The sequence below is a fragment of the Drosophila willistoni genome, chromosome 3R (genome assembly GCF_018902025.1).
Source record: "Drosophila willistoni isolate 14030-0811.24 chromosome 3R, UCI_dwil_1.1, whole genome shotgun sequence".
Taxonomy (NCBI): domain Eukaryota; kingdom Metazoa; phylum Arthropoda; class Insecta; order Diptera; family Drosophilidae; genus Drosophila; species Drosophila willistoni.
Genome location: NC_061086.1, coordinates 1,621,585 through 1,635,833, shown reverse-complemented (window position 1 = coordinate 1,635,833; position 14,249 = coordinate 1,621,585). Strand labels below are relative to the sequence as shown.

At 39.3% G+C, this 14,249-nt stretch overlaps 2 protein-coding genes across 5 annotated transcripts; one reads left to right on the top strand and one right to left on the bottom strand.

Annotated features, from left to right (window-relative positions):
• The first annotated feature begins 1,093 nt into the window (after positions 1-1,093).
• Positions 1,094-2,610, top strand: LOC111519434. The gene is made up of 2 exons (XM_023180383.2): positions 1,094-1,355; positions 1,485-2,610. Exon 2 carries the CDS (start codon positions 1,506-1,508, stop codon positions 2,487-2,489), a length of 984 nt encoding a protein of 327 aa, XP_023036151.1. The 5' UTR covers positions 1,094-1,355; positions 1,485-1,505; the 3' UTR covers positions 2,490-2,610.
• A 1,222-nt stretch (positions 2,611-3,832) lies between these two features.
• LOC6651591 (protein Gawky) lies at positions 3,833-13,537 on the bottom strand. 4 transcript variants are annotated; one of them, XM_023180429.2, is made up of 10 exons: positions 13,519-13,537; positions 11,097-11,847; positions 9,103-10,670; positions 8,650-9,015; positions 7,038-7,334; positions 6,791-6,969; positions 6,542-6,707; positions 6,287-6,483; positions 5,924-6,218; positions 3,833-5,532 (listed from the first exon to the last, which is right to left on the bottom strand). In XM_023180429.2, the coding sequence occupies exons 2-10, from the start codon at positions 11,602-11,604 to the stop codon at positions 4,756-4,758; spliced, it is 4,353 nt and encodes a 1,450-aa protein (XP_023036197.1). In that variant the 5' UTR covers positions 11,605-11,847; positions 13,519-13,537; the 3' UTR covers positions 3,833-4,755. The 4 variants fall into 4 exon arrangements, with proteins under 4 accessions (XP_023036197.1, XP_015032367.1, XP_002072610.2 ...); XM_015176881.3 differs by lacking the exon at positions 13,519-13,537 and adding an exon at positions 12,955-13,091 and having other exon boundaries at positions 6,287-6,474; XM_002072574.4 differs by lacking the exon at positions 13,519-13,537 and adding an exon at positions 12,955-13,090.
• Between the last annotated feature and the right edge of the window lie 712 nt (positions 13,538-14,249).

Here is a 14,249-nt window from a genome sequence, read left to right as displayed (position 1 = left end):
CGTCCCTATGTACGTATGTATGCCCAACCATCAAGTCGATATGATAATCATAACGGAGCTCTGGCTGATCCACCAAATTTAGGTGCCACTGTGTCCAGCACCCACACAGAGCAATCTGAAGCAATTGAGTGACCTATTTCAGGCATTTGAAGCTCATCCCTCTTTCGCACACACAACTGAGTCTGCATCCATGGTGGGTGTATAATTTTAAATTTGTTTCTTTTTTCCTAGGGATGCATATATGAATACAAACGTCGGATATGGATCCGACCCTCACAAACAATCTTTAAATTGTATCTAGATACAATTTCAAAACTATATTGTAAAATACGTTTTTGCTCTTTATTCCTACAAAGAGGTACATATATATTTTCAAAAAAATTTGCATAAAGGCTAGTATAAAATTCTTGAAAAACTGAAAATACACGAATCTGGGCAAACAATTGTATTTCCTTTGTGAAGAAAATCATAAGTCTCTTAGCATTCTTCCCCTGACATGGTTGCGTGCATCAACGATTATAGAATAAATTAAATTACTAAATGACAAAATGTCAACGAGTGCTCTCGAAACTCATATCAGTGCCTTATTGCTAATATGTATGCCACTTCCGAATCGGATTATATGCATTAAGCAGATTCACACATATATGGACTCAGTTTGGCTTTAATCTCACCTGAGTGGACAGTTTCCCTGCCTATGTGTTCAATAAATCAAACATAAACTGGGCATTAGAGATTTAAAAGTAGCGCACTAGCAATTCAAACCCCAAAAATTTTGCGCACTATATTATACATTGTATTTCATTTTTTATATGACAACCATATGATAAAGAACAACCGGGCAATGCTAAATAAGCTGAGCCCATAAAGCTGATATATAAATTAAAAAACTGAAATCATCTAGTGTTGAAAATATATGATTAAAGGCATAACAAGAAAAAGACTTTCTTGTCGAGTCTATAAAACCGACATCATTAAATGAAATATATTTAGAGGTGTATCCTATAAAAAAATTGTTATACATTTGAGTTTAGCTATGATTGTAGGTGTGTATGTATGTATACATGACGTATGTACGTACTTGGACGAAGGTATGTCCCTTTCCGGTATGATGCGCATGTCCGTACTCATTCTACCAAACCAGTTCCAGCTCGAGCAGATATATTGAAAAAAAAAATGTAAATAAAACATCCGTGTTTCTAAAAGAAAAATTGCATTAAAAATAAAATGCATACCAAACTCTTTGTGAGACGTTAGTGGGATTGAATCGAATAGGGCCGCAGAAATTAAAGTATTTGTACCTTTTTTGACTGGCACCAGCAAAGCAGAACGATTCCCATAGAGCTGTGGCATATGTAAGTACCAGAGAGTTCGCACACTATCGCCTCATCATAAATCAATAAAATGCTCCTGCTTCATTCCTTCCATCTTTTTGTTTTGGAACCTAAGAATAAGAATCCTTTCTTACCATACTTCTCTTGTAGATCTAAGGAGACAGAAACGCTATGTATCTACAATATTCACGATATCTACGGCGAAATATAGCACTTTTGGCTATCTATACTCTGCTGACGATTGCAGTTATAGGGCTCCTTCTGATCCTATGTGTCTCAAACAGCAGAACGGATATACCATTTATGGTTATACCACGGCTTGATAAGCCTGCTGTTGCCGTCGTCGTTCATAGAACAGGCGATAGAGATAATTCCCTCGACTCAAGCGCTTTAAACGATTTAGTTGACACATCAAAGTTGAAGACGTTAGAAGGAACAGGGATTGAGATGAACACAGAATCAGATCAACAGCACATTTACATTGACGACGTTTATAATGCAAACCTTAAGTTACACAAGGACGAGTTCGTGCCGATCACTTATCATCCCATTGATGCGGATCTAGAGGGAGACTCCAATCAGGGCTCTGGGTCTCCAGCTAGTAAGACATTCAATTTTAACGAGTTCGAAGATGACAATGACGATGATGATGATGATGACGCAGTGACCAGTGGAAGCGGAAACGACCGAAACATAATCTACGATCTAGAAACGAAGGATTTTATTAAGCGTATTAGCATAAAATTATCACAACTCTCTAAAGCGAATCCAAATAAGGGTCAACGAATATTCAAATTGGGGATAAACCGTGATCTTGTCCCAATTTCCGAAATTCACCATCGTAGCGTTGTGGGAGAAAAACAGACACAGCCCATGATCCATGCCCCGCAAAAGAAATTAGAGATACAAACAAAAGTTTTAAGTAGCTCCAGGGGATTTGTAAACCCAGCCGGTATTCGTGCAACGTCCTTTGCCATGTTGGACAATCAACTGCTGCCGAGTGAGACCCAAATCCGGACACGCCGCATCATTAGTAATGAAAAAAAGAGCGAAGAACGCTCCCGGAAACTTTTGCTATGTGAAAGTGAAATGGGAAATTCGGGAGGTCGTGAATTGTGCCGCATGCTGTTTAAGGAAACAGAATCCTCAGTGTAGTCACACTTTTCCTAGTCGTAGCATAAGCATAGAACGTACATATGTGTGTTATCATCTAAAACCGAATTCGAATAATGTAGATGCACGCCATTAGATGTATTAAAAGTATATATGTACATATATATATATATATATATATATATATATATATATTATTCTGACTTTGGCAGGCCGAAGCGAGTTAGCAGTTAATTATTATCCATGGTAATTAAATAAAGCAAATACTCCTTACCCATTTAATTTAATCAGTGTCAACGAAGACACTTGTATCAGCAGAAAACTGGTTGCTTCAAGAAGAACCGAAAGGATATTCATCCACAAATCACGCCACGATCAGGATTTGCAATATTTGGGTGGGCTAAGTGATGATTACTTATACCTACTAATAGCAACTCCATGGAAACAGATTACGGATGATTCGAAGAATGGGTTGAATTTAAAATATTTATTTTCAAATACTTATTTCAAATAAGTTTTATATGTGTATTAGGTATGTGATAAATTGTCTCTTTCGTATCTTAAATACATAACTTGTTTGTTGTTATTTGTTTTCTTGACAGTGGATTTTTCTTTTTTTTTTTTCGTTTTTTCTTTTCTTTTGCTCTGCTATGCTTTTCTTCGTTTTATTCCTTTTTGTTTTGTTTTGTTATTTCTTCATATGTATGTTTTTCTTATTGCCTGTACTCTCTAACAGTATAATTATATCGTTCACATTCATATTTGCTTATTTGTTTTTGTTGTAATTTTAATTGTAATTAGTTGCAGGCGTTCAATCATATTACACAGATAACACGTTTTAATAGTAATACTACAAATATCAATATCTGAAGCTAGTGACAATGAACCAATTACCTACCGGCTGTAAACATGCATACATACATAGATACAGATCGGAGACACATGCTCTGGAACCAAACCCGAATTCCGAAGTTGTCCATTAATAATTCAGTATTGGAAGAGATTCTTTAGTTTCTTTTTCAAAACCCCTTTACCAGTGCTAGCAAACCGAAACCGGAACACTTGTACAGATATAGTAGTGTCGATTATCAATACGTGATGTGTACATTTTGTATTTATATATGTGTACATAAATAAATAATATTATGATTGGTATTGGCATTGGTTCCATTCGGTATTCGTTTTCTTAATTCTCGTATTGGCCTTTTGCTAGAATTGGCTTTGCTGACACATTTTTTGATTGAAATCACAGCTTTAAAAAGGGAACAGTTCAGTTTTTATTAGGTTTAACTACAAGTTGAATGCAGCACCAGATCCCGGCGTCGATGCTAACAACAATCTCTCGTCTATATCTATATATATGCAAATTTCGAAATGCGGTTGCGTGTCGTTGATATTTTGTTTTTTGTTTATTTTCGAGTCATCAATTTATCATTACTCATTTCGAACACCAATTCACTTAGCATTAAATGAAACTTTTAGGGCATAAGGATACAGGGGTACACATACGAATATATCCGAAGAAATCTTGAATTTATTTTCATTGTTATAAGCGTACGGCGATCTCAAAATTTAAAGGCGATTTTCTAATTAACTTCATTGATATTTTATTGTGATCTAATTATGTATGTATAACCGAATCATTTCGGTGGGAATGCTTTTAGTGAAAGCAAAACCGTAAAAAGATTATAACTTCCTATAATGTATATAACACAGGTTCAACTTTTTTCTCTTTTTGGAAATAGAAATACACAAAAAACTCATGAATAGCAGTGCAAGCAAAAGAGGACCATCTAATTGAGAACTTGTTTCCCGAGTTCCAAATGGATATGGACATGTGGGAGCCACAGAGTCTAAACACTTGCATTCAATAGGAAGGTTTGCGTCGTCGTATGTATGGTATATAGTATACGATTCAAGTATTCTCGATTTCGATTTTCGAAGCTTTTATATATATATATGTGTATATATATATATATAAATATATATATAACCATAAATACATATATTTATATATAGTTTTATAGTTTTGTTTTCTTTAAATTTTATCTTACATATACAACCCTAACTCTATGAACGATGAAGAAAAATAAATCTACGGGCATACAAAATTCTAAGTCCATTCGTCTATCAGTCGATCCACTTTATATACTTCACAACATGGTCTTGCTTTCCATACATACTTTGTATTGAATCATTTTGAAGCTTATGGGGTGTGTGTGTGTATGTGTGTGAGTGAGTTTGTCTTAAGTCACAGCAAATAATGCCATGCTCCCTTGCCTCATCTTTATCGCCATTCGCCATCAGACTAATCATCAACAATGGAACAAACAAATTGAGATATATAATCGTAGTCAGCTGCCTCCCTTCCGCCTGCTGGCCTACTTTGCCCTTGCAGAGCTGGGTTTTGCGTTGTCTGACGCCACGTCGAGTTGTTGCTATTGGGGACGCCAACAGCATTATTCGCTGAGGTGTTTTTGCCACCCGTACCGTTTCCGGATGCGCCGCCATTTAGGGAACTGCTGCTCCCTGCTGCACTGCTACCACTCCCGACTCCGGCTGTGGTGTTGCTACCACCAGAATTATTGGACGAGCCGGACCCAGAGCCAGTGCTTGTGCTGAGTAGATTCGTATTGGCCACACTTGTATTTGGATTGTTGCTACCGTTGCCACCGCCACCACCATTTCCTCCTCCGTTTCCATTGTTGCCGTTGCTGGCATTGCCACCGTTTCCATTGCTACTTCCAGATACACTAGCACCAGAGCTGCTGGCACTACTTGCCCCACCAACGCTGCTGCCATTACCGGTACTGGGTCCTCCTCCTCCACTCGGCGTATGCCCCGAATTTCCAGAGGTTGGAGTTTGAGGCAAGTGTTGGAGAATGTTTTGCACCTCGGCTTCATTTGGCGATTCAGCAAATATTGTTGTATTACCAAGTACACAATTGTTCAAGGTCATCTGCGCTTTATTCGACTCTTCTCGCGTGGCATATTTACATAAGGCAATTCCTTGGTTTAGGTATAGGTGAAAACTGACAAGGGGGCCGTGCTGCATACACAAGGTACGTAGGGTTGGACCGTCAATCTGTGAGACCAGAAGAAAAACCAACATAAATACATATTTGTTCAAGCAACAGTATAATTACTTAATTTACTCTTTGCGCCATGTTATGTTCTTTAAATTTAAAGTGATCTAATTATTAAACCAAGATATATTAATTCAACATTAATAATGCTGGTGTCATGCTTATGCTTTCATCCCAATTTAGGATCTATAAAGTCGATATTCAGAACTCTTTTATCGATCCTTTTAATTCTTTTCTTATTTCATAATGATATATAAATTCATCCAAAATTTGGTTAATATTTATAGACAGACCTTTTAAGGGAAAACTATCAAAACACATTAACGTATTAAAAGCCTAAAAAGTACACTTAATAGATACATACAGCCGATCCAACTTGTGACAACATACCTGCGCTGTAAGATTTTTCAGAAGCAACCAACTAGAGCTCCAAGAAGTATTACCTCCAGTCCATGTTGTATTTGTAGTTGAGACAGAAACACCTCGGGACGAAAGCCAGCCGTTGGCGTTGCCGGGACCTGTGGATGATGAAGTGGCTGTGCCACTACCAGGTCCTGTGGGCCCTCCCGTAATAGATTTGTTGGCATTGGAAGTCAACCCAGGAGGCGGGCCCCGTGAAGCAGTTTTGTTAAGTGGGCTTGTCCACAGTTCCGAGGTGGCACACTGTTGACTGTTGTCCGACCAACTGGAAAAATTTGTAATTTTTTTGTGACCTTCATGGAAATAAAATAATCTAATGATTGACTTGTATACCTTGGAAAGTTCTGATTTGGATTAAAACTCCACGTTGACGATGAAAGACTTAGTGGCGGCAGATCAGTCGGTGAGCTCTTGCCGGTATTGGCAAAAATATCAGCATCTTTTGGCGTCGAATTAATGGACAATGGAGATCTGGCAACACTGCCAGGAGTTATGCTAGGGTCGTCCTCTATGCTCTTAATCTGAGAACCCTTAAAAATAAACATCTGCTTGGATATGTTTCGGTATTATGCAATCTCACAGTGTTACCTTCCACGGTTTTCCTGGCTCAAATTCTTGGACGAGGTCCGTGTAAGCAGTTGCCGCTGCAGATGATGCCGATGCTGTTGATGGCTGAGCAACTGACCAGTCTTTATTCTCGTTATCTGATGGATCCGGCCAACCGTCTCCAATATTGCGCCCTGTTGACCACGTACTATGTGGTTGAAAAATTAAAGACAATTGTAAAAATAGGACATATAGAAATAAAAAAATCTTGTATTAACTTTTTCAACTTACCCATCATTTTGAAGGCCCAGCGGCCCCATATTGTTTGAGTTGCTTGATAAATTTTGTTTAGTTGCACCTGGAGCGCGAGAAAAGTCCGTACTGTCAGCAGCTATATCCTTTTCTAATACTGGAAGCTTCCACTGATTCAAACGGGATTGCTGATTGGACGCCCCTTGGGTATATGTTGGCTATAAATAAAGGAAACAGTATAATGAGGCTGAAATTAAAACCATGCGACCGACTTTGTTATGCCTACCTTATTCAGATTGAGTTCAGAGAAGTTGCCCGGCAAGTTGGCAATCGCATCATGACCCCTCAAATAGTCGTTGCCAGAGCTATTAAGGTGTGCGGATGGATGTGGTGGTTGCTGCTGCTGCGAATTCGGCTGCAGGTTCTGTTGCTGCTGCTGTTGCTTAATATAGACAGCTTGTTGTGCATTAATTTGGTTTTGAAGAGTTTGTATTTGTTGCTTGTACTTGGCGATAGCCACATTAACGGCCATCGGATTCGCATTACCGCCGCGCGAAAGAGATGACTGTGCTGCCTGGAGGTTCTGCAAGATGAGAATCAATACAATGTTTGTTAAGCATTTGTTTCTATGTTTTAAATCCAGATGCAATAATTATAAAATACTTCTACCGACAAAGTGTTTAGAAACAGTACCTATATATTGAAACAAATAAAAGAATATCTATTAGAGAGCTGCATGAATGATAGAAAAATCCATTGTGTATATGATGGATTAAAGAATATAATTTTTTTTTTATAATATATTAGAAAACCTTATTTATGTTTTCACGGTTCGTGGCAACTAGGAATCTAATTTAGAAAAAATAGATTTTACAAAATTTGTCGCAAATTGTCAAATCCAAAACTGTGTCCTTAAGTTTTTGGTGTATAGCATATTTTAATTTTAATAGCCCCCATTTCGCCATTATTTTCCATACATTTTTGATAAAATAATTAGTTTTTTTTGCTTTTAAACATCCCAATAAAAATGAGTCAATTCGAATAATTCTAATGATTCGAGTGCCTTAGTACAATTCGATGTTTTGACACTCAATTCATTGCCTTTCATTAAACAGAGTTACGTATTTTGCGAGATATGACAAGTACAAACTCACACTCATTCATTTCATTGTGTAGTTGTCACTCATTTATTTGAATTCAATTCGAATGGATTCATTTGACTTTGACTTTGCTTCCATTCATGCAGCTCTCTAATATCTATAGCTATTTGATTTGACTGAATCAGAAGTAAGCAAGCATCACGAAAATATATTTCAGAACAGATAAAGTATGAAAATTGTCAGGATCGGACCACTGTATCATATAGCTCTAGAAGAAACATTTTCATAAAAATTGGAATATCCACATGAAATGTACTAATATGATAGTTTTGGATATAAATCATCAGATCCCGAAATTTCAATCAGATCGGATAAATATAACACAAGTTACAGTCAATATAAATCGGATCTACTAGGTCATTGCTTGAAACTCACAGAGCAGCTGAACACACGCATACACACACAGACGCAACGCTACGTAAACTGTATGTGTATGCGTGCCAATCGCGGCATGCAGTATGGGGAAGAAGAAAAAGAAATAGACATGATATTTGGTTTGTCTGTGCATTGATGAATTGATGATACAGAAAAAGAGTATGGAACATGTAAAAATATTTGGGCCAAGGACTGCAAGGGTATATAAACTTTGACACAGTCGAAGTTCTTCTTTGATATTTTTTGCTTCATGCAGTGCACTAAAACCTACGCTGTTCTTTGTGTCCTTCATAGAAACTACTCTAGAAACTTGCTAGAGTCTTAAATTTTAATTGACGAAATGTGTAATGCAAGAAATCTTACCTTTATATTTATAAGAAGTTGATTAAGGAGGTTCAGGGTTGTTTGAGTCAACGGCTGATTCAAAATTTGATTGGATATAAAGCCACTGTGAATTGCCAATTGAATTTGCTGGCCGAGCATGCGGATCTGTTGACCTGATGGCTGTTGATTGTTAGTGTTCGCTGCGGCAATATTGACTGTCTGCGCCGCATTTCCCGAACCCTGACCAAATCCAACTGATACAGCGGACGCAGACGAAGAAGCGACTCCATGAGGTCCCTGCTGACTGGATAAATACTTTTGAACCTGTAAGGCGGATACGTTGGGATTATTGCCACCGCCTCCAACTCCGCTGGAACCGGCTCCTCCAGCATTCATAAGATTATTCTGTCAAAGCGAACAAAAAATGGGCGAAATAGGGAAATTTAATCATATTCGTTGCACAGTAAAGTGGCGGGAGACTGCCAGTCTTACCGGAGGGAATGACATCGAAGGTTGTGCTCCACCGCCAACTGGATAGCGTCCAGTAGCGAATCCCCCAGCGCCACCCGGATTAGAGTGATCGCCATACGACCCAAGTGACTCTTCGTGACGACGCCAACCTTCCATGGCTAAGGTAGAGTTGGCATTGGCCCGAAGCATTTCAGCTGCCTCCTCGATGTTCATGTTGGCACTGACCAAGGCGCGTTCCACGTCTTCCTTCTTGAATCCATTTTCGACCAGAATGCGATATTGCTTGCTCTGCTTAATCATGTCCGTGTTAAGCACATTCATGTTAACCATCCCTCCCACACCGACTCCAACGCCCACATTAAGGCCAGCAAGCTTCTGTTGCTGCTGTTGTGGTTTTCCCACAATGCCGGCATGGGAACTCCAGTCAGAGGTCAGTTCACTACCGTCGCCCAACACCGCGCCGGTGCTCCATCCAGAGGAGTTGGCATTCGTTGTTGACAATTTTGACTGTTTAGCACCCCAGCCACCAACCCCTGCAGCGGGTGCGTCGCTCCACGAATTGGCACTAGCTTTGTCATCTACTTGCCAGTTGCTACCAGAAACTGATACACTTCCAGTCACGCCCACGTTATGGCTATCGTCCCCCCATCCGGCAACGTTAACTGGATTTCTACCACCGCCGCTATTATTAGGATGGACCCACATGGTGCCGCCGTCCTGTTTGTGCGGCACGCCACCAACACCAACACCCCCCACCGATGTGAGCCGAGCTTGCGGACCAACGACGCTGGTCATAGGATTGTTGGGGTTACCCCCGCCAACTGGTACATTGCCACCAATACCAATGCCAACCGACTGATTTTGACCACGAATCAAATGGTTGCGGTTCATCGGCTCTGACATGTCCTTCCAGTGACCTCCACCGCCCCCAGGAACCCGAGCTGGCTGTTGACCCCAGAGTGAAGTACCGTCATCATAGTTTGGAATATTGCGTCGCTGTGGTGGAGGCGATGGTTCCTCCCATCCGCTGCTAATTTGCTTGGAAATATCCTTAGGACCTCCGACTGATTGATTGGCACCCCATTGTGTTCCAATATTGCTAGATACTCCTGTCCCAGGGACCCCGGCAGAGCCAATGCCAGCTGGACCACCAGGGCCAGGCCCCCCAGGCCCTGGTGCAGATCCAACTCCCACACTTGATCCAGCAGCTCCAACAACTTGACCCACCATTTTATTAATGCTTTGCATTTGATTGTGGGATATTTGCGGATGATGTCCCCACATTTCGGATGTTCCATTAAGTCGTCCCGATATACCACGGGGATCTCCCCGAATCGGATCACGCGGATCAATCATCCGCATGTCACGTGGGTCCCCGGAGGGAGCACTGCTACCACCAGCGCCTCGCATTGCATCGCGATGATCAACATTTCTAATGTCCATTTGACCCCCTCCACCACCTACTCCTCCAGGCAACGGACGAATTTCGCGTGGATCTCCCCAACCATTACCGGCGCTACCAGCATTTGTGCCACCTCCAGCAACAGCTCCACCTCCACCTCCGCTTATATTTCCTGATCCGGCTCCGCCTAAAAAATGAAATACATATAAAGGTTTAGCGCAAAATGTTACGTCATTGCAGAAACACTTTAACCACTGTGCAACAAAGTAAAGAAAACAAATTAAACTATCATTAATATTCGCCGAATTTGAATAAGTTGTAATAAAAAGTTAATTAAACGTCGAGTAGTTAATTTATGGTGCTGTTTGGTGTTTTGTTCTAGTAGTTTCAAAAATAGTCCGGAATTAAAATTTTAACAAAACTTCCAGATTTTCGTCGAAGTTTTAATGCTCTAGCGAAAGATATAAATACTTGTTGAAACAGAAATCAAACAGAGGTGCAAGAAAATAAAAACATCTGATCAAAACAATACAAAAATTTGTATGCACAGTATGTTGAAGTTTCAATTGTGAGTGGGTTTGGTGGCGACCGAGTGTCAATTCGGAAAGCTTACATCCTGGTGTTACCACAGGCAAGGCTCCTCCTCCACTGGTGCCAGTACTATTATTACCAGTTGATGTCAATCCCCATTGAGGGCCACCGCCGGATGCACCAACGGATCCGCCAATGCCAACATTAACACCAGAAGGATTGACGCCGACAATAGCAGCTCCAGGACCAGAACCAGCAGCACTGGTCATGGCGCCAGCACTTCCACCGCCACCGGTCCAAACATTGCTGCTATCGGCTCCGTCATCGTCCTCGCCCCAAGTGCCACCCAGATTGGATGAGGGCGTGTGGCCCCAAGATGGTTTCGGGACTTGCTGCTGGGCTGTTGGCTGGCCTCCATTTCTTAAATTGGATTCCCAGAGGTCTGTTCCATTATTTATGCTGGGCTTCCACATAGGCGGCCCACTAGGATCCTTGTTGGCCGGCTCGGGCGAACTGGGCACCTCCCAGTTGGTGTCCTGATTAACGTGCTGGCATCCCCAGCCATCCTGAGAGAAAAGCGCTTCGCGCATTGTATTCAAATGCTCCAACTGATGCTTGGCTGCGGTAACTGTTGCATTCCCAACTATTCCAGCGTCCACCTGATGGCCAACGTCATTATCAAAGGCAATTATTGCTATCTTTATAGACGACGACGATGACGATAAATGGCGGCGGTCTGGTTCGGGTGTTCAGCTTTAGTTTATTGCTTTTCTGCGATTTGTTATTGTTTGGTATTCCCACGGCGATTCGTTACCTTTCCACGCTGTTGGTTTCTGCAACATTAAAATAAGGATTAAATACATACATACATTCACAACACATATCCACATCGCTGCCTTTTTGGAATGAAGCTTTTTTTTAGCACTTCAATTTTTTGGCAAGTAAACCCACCGCCCCACCCGTTCGAGACACATACATACAAATGCGGACACACTCTTAATGTGTGTACTGCGTGTATGTATACGATCTAAAATAACAGAAGATTCGACAATTGGAATTCTCACGTTTCTTTTTAATATTATTTATCCTTTTCCTGCTTTTTCTTATAATTCGAATAGAATAAAATAATTGCACTGTAGTCGTATTCATACGCACACAAAAGTACGTTCGTATGTATGTAAGTAAAAAAAAAAACACACACACACTTGACAACTCTGGCAATCGTCATTGACGCAATCACCCTATTTTACTTTTCTTTGCACTCACTCGCACTCGCAAAGCAGAGATTCCTCTTGCTCTTCCCCTTTTTTCTAACAAATAAACCAAAGTAAAACAAAAAATAATTTTGTTAATTTCTATCTGTATATGCATATTATAAGTACATACGAGCCTACATGCACACACTCATACATATATAGATCAGTAAAAACACAACAATCTCTTGATTTAAGCGTTGTGTGTGTATGTGCAATACACACACACACAAGTACATTTATATGTATATACATACGAAAGAAAAAAATGTGAAAAAATTTACAAAATGGAGAACTAAGAGACAAAACGTACTAAAGGCATACTTTAGGGTTCTCATCTTTTAATTTCGACCTGTTTTCGTCTCTTTCTTGGAATTTTATTAGATTGAACAATAATAATTGCAATGTTGCGAATAAATTAATTTCGCATCAAGCTAAAGTTACTTTTTTTTTTTTTGCATATGTATTTAGGTATTCAGATATGTATGTATGTATGTATGTCAAGCCACTTTGACGATTTCACAAAGTATGTACGTATGTATATGTCGCATAATGCATAGATACATATTCACATTCACACACTTAAGGCGCTGTGAAAATTTCCTTTTCGACGAGCAAACACTAAGAAAACGTTGAACTAAATGTTGAATTATGGTTGGCAATGGTTCTTAATCGTTTAATAATTACATTTTTTCGATGTGAACCACAATTTAAATGCGAATTTGGATTCAAATTAAAATTCAGAGCGCACGTTCAAACGAGGACGGTACGAGTTACTTGCGAATGAAAATATGAACGCACACACAGAGAGAGACGGAGACGAAACGAATGAATCGAGCTATGGCTAGTATAACTGCTCTAACAGAGTTGTCACCCTGCCGAAACTTAAATTTGTCATTAAAAACAAATTAAAACAGGGAGATAAGAGGCAAGTATAGGAAAAGCAAAAGTTAGCAACTGCATAGCAAATTAATAGGCCATCAAAAAATATTTTGGATTGTGATTTTTCAGTATGTTAGCAAAATTTTTATTCGTCATTATATAAAATATTAAAAACATGGCAACTCTGGTGAGGAATACACACGCGTATACACAACATATCGCCGTCACTTTCTAATACATATACTGACAAAACAAAATGAATTTTTACATGTTCATGTTTACTTGAATTTTCCACATTTACATCGATTTTTATTTGACTTCAATCGGTTGCTTTAACCAACAATAAATTTCTATCAAATTTTTACCTACCCTCGTGGTTTCCGTTTTTGATCGATATTTAATACAATCAAATCAGTGTTGCCACAATCCACATGTGATATTCCGTGGACAGGGCCTCTGAGCAAAAACAAAAACAAAGCCGAAGCTGATTTAAATGATGGAACCAGTTCAGTTCAGTTCAGTTATGAACAATTTGCTTTGAATTACATTTTTTGTCAGAACAATAAATTTCGTCCTTTCTAGCCTTGTAGCGTTCGTGGTTGATGTAGCCAGGATGGAATTGGAACTGCCTACGACTGTCGCTACTTATACTTTTGGAATATAATATCCATGTTCCAGTTGTTTTCCGCTCCATAATTTTTAATATTTGTAATCTAATAAAAAACTGCTTTCCAGTACAGCTTGATTCCACGGCTCTATTCTTCGAGACTCAATTGCCAGAGTCCAAATTCTCTTCTCTTCAGAACCTCTTTTATACGTCTGTTGCTAGACAAAAAACATTGTTTTTAAAATAAAATAGTTTTCTCAATTATTGTTATCCTTATTCATTTGGCTAAAAACAACTTCCCGAATTGCGTTAAAAATAAAAACTTTGTTTCATATTCAAATATTAAAATATCTAATTTCACTAAAAGCTTTTGCTTCGCTATTTAAATTTTAATTTATTTGGAGATATATTGGTATACAATACTTTAAGATATTAAGATATTATTTAAATTTCAATTTATTTATTTATACAATAATTTTATTTATTAAGGCAG

What these genes read in the sequence shown, in the direction of transcription:
- LOC111519434 (XM_023180383.2), top strand. Translation starts at nt 1,506, where the DNA reads ATGTATCTACAATATTCACGATATCTACGGCGAAATATAGCACTTTTG.
- LOC6651591 (XM_023180429.2), bottom strand. Translation starts at nt 11,604, where the DNA reads ATGCGCGAAGCGCTTTTCTCTCAGGATGGCTGGGGATGCCAGCACGTT. An exon ending in CTGAACTCAATCTGAATAAG is followed by an intron (nt 6,970 to 7,037) that starts GTAGGCATAACA and finishes CTTTATTTATAG; the next exon opens with CCAACATATACCCAAGGGGC. An exon ending in CTGGGCCTTCAAAATGATGG is followed by an intron (nt 6,708 to 6,790) that starts GTAAGTTGAAAA and finishes TCAACCACATAG; the next exon opens with TACGTGGTCAACAGGGCGCA.